The sequence below is a fragment of the Oncorhynchus kisutch genome, linkage group LG3 (genome assembly GCF_002021735.2).
Source record: "Oncorhynchus kisutch isolate 150728-3 linkage group LG3, Okis_V2, whole genome shotgun sequence".
NCBI classification, from domain to species: Eukaryota; Metazoa; Chordata; class Actinopteri; order Salmoniformes; family Salmonidae; genus Oncorhynchus; species Oncorhynchus kisutch.
This window is the reverse complement of record NC_034176.2, coordinates 30,507,350-30,513,349: the sequence shown is the minus strand read 5'-3', so window position 1 is coordinate 30,513,349 and position 6,000 is coordinate 30,507,350. Positions and strand designations below refer to the sequence as shown.

The 6,000-nt window shown below is 38.0% G+C and overlaps 1 protein-coding gene across 4 annotated transcripts in view; it reads right to left on the bottom strand.

The window, feature by feature from the left end:
- Window positions 1-3,379, bottom strand: part of LOC109872095 (transcription factor COE2) — a 37,047-nt gene extending 33,668 nt beyond the window's left edge. Inside the window, exon 1 of one of the 4 annotated variants that reach the window (XM_020463206.2) lies at window positions 2,729-3,379. In XM_020463206.2, the coding sequence (XP_020318795.2) occupies window positions 2,729-2,862 (134 nt within the window). In that variant the 5' untranslated portion in view covers window positions 2,863-3,379. The remainder of the gene's footprint in view (window positions 1-2,728) is intronic. The other 3 variants (XM_031803961.1, XM_031803957.1, XM_031803963.1) reach the window with 3 other exon arrangements.
- Window positions 3,380-6,000: the final 2,621 nt, after the last annotated feature.

Here is a 6,000-nt window from a genome sequence, read left to right as displayed (position 1 = left end):
ATCACAATCCTCAGTCACACATAGCAAACACTCTTACACAAACACACTCACATTTTATTGGTCACGTACACGTGTTTAGCAGATATTATTGCGGGTGTAGCAAAATGCTTGTGTTTCTAGCTCCAACAATGTAGTAATATCTAACAATTTCACAACAATACACACAAAACTAAGTAAAGGAATGGAATTAAGAATATATTAATATATGGACGAGCAATGTCAGAGCAGCATAGACTAAGATACAGTAGAATAGAATAGAATACAGTATATACATATGAGATGAGTAATTCAAAATCAGTCAACATTATTAAAAGTGACTGGTGTTCTATTCATTAAAGAGGCACAGTGATTTCAAGTGCATGTATATAGGCAGCAGCCTCTAATGTGCTAGTGATGGCACATTACAACTCCAATCACTGTTTATTAAGGTAAACTGTATAGACTACAACAGAATCATTCAGTTCTAGATTTAACATTGCAACATGAATTAGTCAGGAATGGCAAAATGGAGAAAATTTGTTTTGAAAATACTCACTGAACAAACAATGTGGGGAAACCCATTAAAGGAATTATAGACTATTTGATTTAAATGCTTCATTAAGATTGAAAGAATAAACAGCTTATATAGCATAACTGTATGATGCAGTCATCTTATGCTTAATTTTCACAAACGGTCATTTAGATTATTTGTTAGCAACAATTCAAGAATCGCATTGGGTTCAATGACTAACTTTCTATGCATGACCTACCTAGGAAATCGCGAATTATCGATGGTGGAATGAAATCAAAATGTTGACATGTACCAAAAAATAGCATGAAGTGCTCGCAGTGTTTATGTAATTAATGGGTGGGTCAAAGTTTGTCTTGCTCCAAGCGTGAAGGCCTAGAGCTTAATTAACAATGATTGTTTATTGATGCTTCGCCTCTTACACTGGGTGAGATAAAGGCTGTGTTTCTTTCGACGCTGCAAAATATGAAGAAGTTTAAAACGTTTTTCTTATAGGTCTACAGTGAAAGTTATTTTTGGCACTCATGCTGATCTTCATCCTTGACCTTCGAAAGTGAAAGGAGAAAAGGTCCAAAGTCAGACATAAATTAAAATGTACTTTTGATAGGATAATTGTTTCTAGCCTACATGTGTCCATTATTTTATCGCTGCATAATTTAGGCTTGGAAGAAGACGGAAAATTCTCATTTTCTTACAGGTTAAGAAGCATCAGAGTACATTCAGGGAAAGTTATATTATGTCTGCTATCTGGTGAGTATTATGAAAAGGTGATATTCATGATGTGACCAATTGAAAAGGGTTTCAATCAACAAATGTGTTTCGGTTGCATAAAATACATGTAAAATAGGAAAAGACTGATCGGATTAACGCCCATTTGAAACATCAGCCATAACCGTATTTAATCGAATACACCAAATTACGAAGGTTTTCAAATTACTACAAAAGTTTGTTCTGTTGCCAAAAAACTGTTTATTTAGGCAAATACACCTTTGAAAGTAATGTTAAGCTACCTTGTATGCATGCTTACTTTTCTGCAAGTTCTCCTTTGAAAAGAAGGCTACATAATTTATACCAAGGCTATCATAACAGTTTGTAGATGTAGCCTACTGGAGTATTTTAACATTAAGAATACACAAAAGTTCATTTTAAACCAGTATGAAAAACACTGTCAAAGTTTTGAAAAACTTTTGAATAAGATAATGGTAGACTAATTGATTTTGGGGGAAACAAATGATAATACGAATATGAATTTGTCAAGTGATTCATATTTCAGTAGACAGGCCAACATAATTGTATTATTATTATCATTATTATTGTTATTGTTATTATGATTGGGCCTATTATTATTATTTCTGGGCTATTATCATCAACTTAAATCGTTATTATTGGCTATAGGCCTAATAATATATGGGGATAAGATCATTTCTGGATGGAGATATCAAATCTTTAGTAGATAATTCAACATGGATAAAATAACAGACTCCAACCGTCAAAAGCCGTACATGCGCGTCCTATAGGCCAACAAATCAATACTCAAGAGGTGGAATCCTCACTAAATTAACATTATTCCGGCCCGTGCGGTCACTTCCTTGACAGAATCGCTTTTTGTTTTGTTGTTGTGTTTTGTTGTATCCCTTTCATGCTGCTTGTGACACTGCCACCACTCGCTATTGACAGCGCGCGCCCGGGACAATCAGGACTCAGCATACAGAAAGACAGGGATGCTTGAGATAGATTTTTTCTACACAATTGTCCATTTTACGCCCGGGACCACTTACTCCCAAAGACAACCTGTTGCTTTTTCGTTTCACCTCAAGTCTGGATAAGTTTAGGGTAAATGAGTATCACACAAGAGCCATGAGCATAATCAACAACAATACTTTATATTTGACTGCTTTGCACCACAGGTCACTTGTATAGGCTAGTCTATAGGCTATGTTACGGTGATCTGTGCGCCATCTGGTTGGCTATTTGTCATTTACCGTTATCCTTTTTTTTTTACCGAGCATAGTATTGTTTATGATATAGAAATGGTTAAAACCATGTGCATAATACATTGACTCATCTTGCATGCTTAAAGAAGTCTAACCTAATCATCATTTAAAGCAATTTCTTATACGTGCGTTATACTGTTTTATGTTGTGCTTAGTTGCCAATAGGAAAGATAAGTGTATTTCGTCAAAATACCACAGGACTTGAGAACATGAAGGTATACATTACCTTTGCGCTGCTACGTTAGCATCCACAACACCGACATTACGCACCCAGGACCGGACCGGATCCATCTCCTCTCCTAGAGTTCTTTCTTTTAATCCGCTGACGTCTCTTATCAGATGCTCCTGGATCCCGTACATTTAATACAAAAATCCAATGGTGTTCTTTTCAGAATAAACGAGAGAGCAATATCACTTTGGCAAAATAGAACTGGGAGGTACGTTCCAGGATGCTGTTATCGAGCACTTGGATGAGGATTAAGGCTTCAGAGCTGCCCAATGGAAATAATAGGCTACTGCGTGTCCACTATTCTGTCTTCAAACGTGCTCTTGAAGGAAAACACGCAATAGATGTATTTTCCCGTAGACTGCAATCATTGTCCACATACAGGGGATATGTAAAGTCAAACGTCGGTTCGAACATAAACAAGTGTCACCTGTTTGGTGGACACGCGCGCACTCCTGGACAGTCTCGTGCACACCGTAGTCTATTCCACAGATATGCATGCACACACACTTCCACACGACAGCTCTAAAATCAGGTGGCACAATCTTTCTCAAACAAAGTAGCAGAGACCTTTTTCGCTTTGAATGTATGGGCTAAAGAGCTGGCAATAATGCTCCACTTCACTGTCCTGGAGCATGTATGAGTTCCTCTGTCGGGATAGGGTCTGGAGGAGGGGCTACACTGCCATATGGGGGACCGATTGTTGAAATGGATGCTCTCATTGGTGTAAAATGTCCCCGTTAGTTGGACTTTTTGAGCATCCAGCTAGCCAAATAGCTCTCTTGTCTGTTCAAACTTTTCTTTGGTGAAGTCGTACCCAAAGTGTGCTTCAGATCTCAGATGAAAGTGCCATAATATGAACAAAAATTAAGGCTAATAACATTATTATTATTTATTTTTATCCTTTCATTTGAACTTTTAAATATTTGGTCACATATTCAGCCAACAGACCTTTATTATTTTCAGCAGAAAGAGTAGATTTTTGTTTTTTATAGACTATCGAACTAGGCTACATTGTGTTAATGATTATATTATGTTATTATTCTATGTTGAAATCACAAATGGAAGTTTCAGTGAACACAAAACGTTTTATTCAGCCTATAGTGCAGTGACATCAATCACCTGTTTATAATATTGGCCTATTCATTAGGCAACTTAATAAATGATTATTATTCGATGTCTTGTTTATTATCTCTTTGTAATCTCTCAGTGCTGCGTACAATTACCGCTGCAGGGAACAAACCCAAATAAATAATATAGACACAACATGCCATTTGAATAAAGGCCTACTGCTGCCATATTTGTCCCAGACATATGCATGAATGGCCTACAGAAAGACAGCTAGGCCTTCATGTTGCAGCAAAGTTGTCTAAAGAGTGTAAAATTGAGAAATCATTTAAGTCTAGGTTACTTGAACATGTAAAATGTAACTATTGTAGCCTACGCATACATATTGCATCTCCAGCAAAACTATTGGCCTATTTAGTTTGATATTCAAAATGTGGCCACCGTTTCTGTTCTATTGCTTGCGTTAGGCATTCAATTGTAAATGGTATTTTAATAGGATAACTGGATTAAAAGTAGAAAAGCAACTAACCTGAATATCTTATTTGGCATTTTCAGTCGCGTCATCAGTAAACACAAGAGTGCACTGCACCTGTCTACTCTCCCTGAACAATGCGCAGTGATTGAAAGCTGTGATTCGATTAAGGATATTAGTGCTAAACAATTGTAGTCTGGTTGTTCTTCACTGCTATACATTCGTGCTGCTCCTCCAAGACAGTGCTGTCAGTCTGAGGAAACACGGTTGGAACTTCTGTTTAAAATGATACAGACACAGTATATGTTAGATATGTTTCATACGAACACAGGATAAATCATTATATCCGCTATAACAACAGGCAATGCAATGACAACACATCCATGAAAGATCATGTGGATTGTACATTTTACATTGTAGCCTAGTCTATTTTTTTCTATTTGCTAAATAGACCATCAATATATATTTGGGGCACAGTTCCAAAATGTGGAGGAATCAGATATCATGCTTAGATAGGATGTGAAACCGTGTTCAATTGAGTAAACCATATTTCAGTTATAAATGCATTCAACCTTATTATAAAAAATATTGTACAGTTGGAAAGTTAAACCTCAGTTCCCATGTGGGTGTCATGGAAGAGCCTGCGCAGAAAAACCGATACATCTGCACTTTGTCTATCTGCAATAAACACTGGTTGTGTGTATTACGCGTTTTACTCAGGTTATTTGCACCATGAAATGAAAAACGATTTACATAAAAGCTGATGACAAACTGCTGTTTCTATATGCCTGTTGACCGGTGTGCTCGAAAAGTTGGCCGATCATACGTATTTATGCGTATTAATATACAGAAACTTGTTTTTAATTAATTTCCGTCGTTTCTTTATCCATACTTCTGTATCTGAAAAGGAACGTTTTTCCATCCCTTGCTCCTTGCTGAGGCTATTGTCTCTGGATTGAGCTCGAGCCCCTGAACAATGAATGTAAATCTCCCCCCTTCGATCCCGCCTCAACCGACCATCTGCCAGCGCGACGGAGTCAGATGTTCCCCCAATTATAAGAACAGTCTTGCGGAATCCTCGCCACTGATTCTCCGCCCCTCCCTGAGTTCGTTCCATACTCTTCTGCCCCGCATCCCGACTTGTTTGATTGACAGCTCTGCTTAACCCGAAACCATTAAATCACTACAGATGCTGAAGTAGGTAGGCCTAATACACATCTTGTGAATTCCTCCACAGAACACTTCTAGAGATGACATAGCACCCATAGCTAAAATAACCGCACTTGCTTTTACGGATTTTGGCATTGAGGCTGTCTAGGGCAGGTTTAGGCTACTTATTGTCAACTGTAGCCTACCTGCTTTATGTACCCACTTCCTCTCAGGTGAATGGAGTCATCTACTGGCAGGAGAAAGACCTTCGTGACTTGAGGACTCATGCAGGAGGACTATTGTCTTTAAAAAAGTAGGTTCCTCAGAAGCGCTTGAAGGACCCTCAGAACATCCTCAATGCAAGAATTGCGCACTGAGTGTAGGATGGCTATACAGAACACGCAAATAGTTGGATGACATAAACGGACTAGATTTTATTGACATGAGTCCTGTTTGCACGTGGGAAATTAATGGACCAGTCATCGGGCTTTAGAGGGAAACAACCTGTTTAACTTTACAGATGGGTAGGCCTAGCCCATAGCCATGTAGCCATATCGAATGAAAAATGGATTTGCTCGCTTCG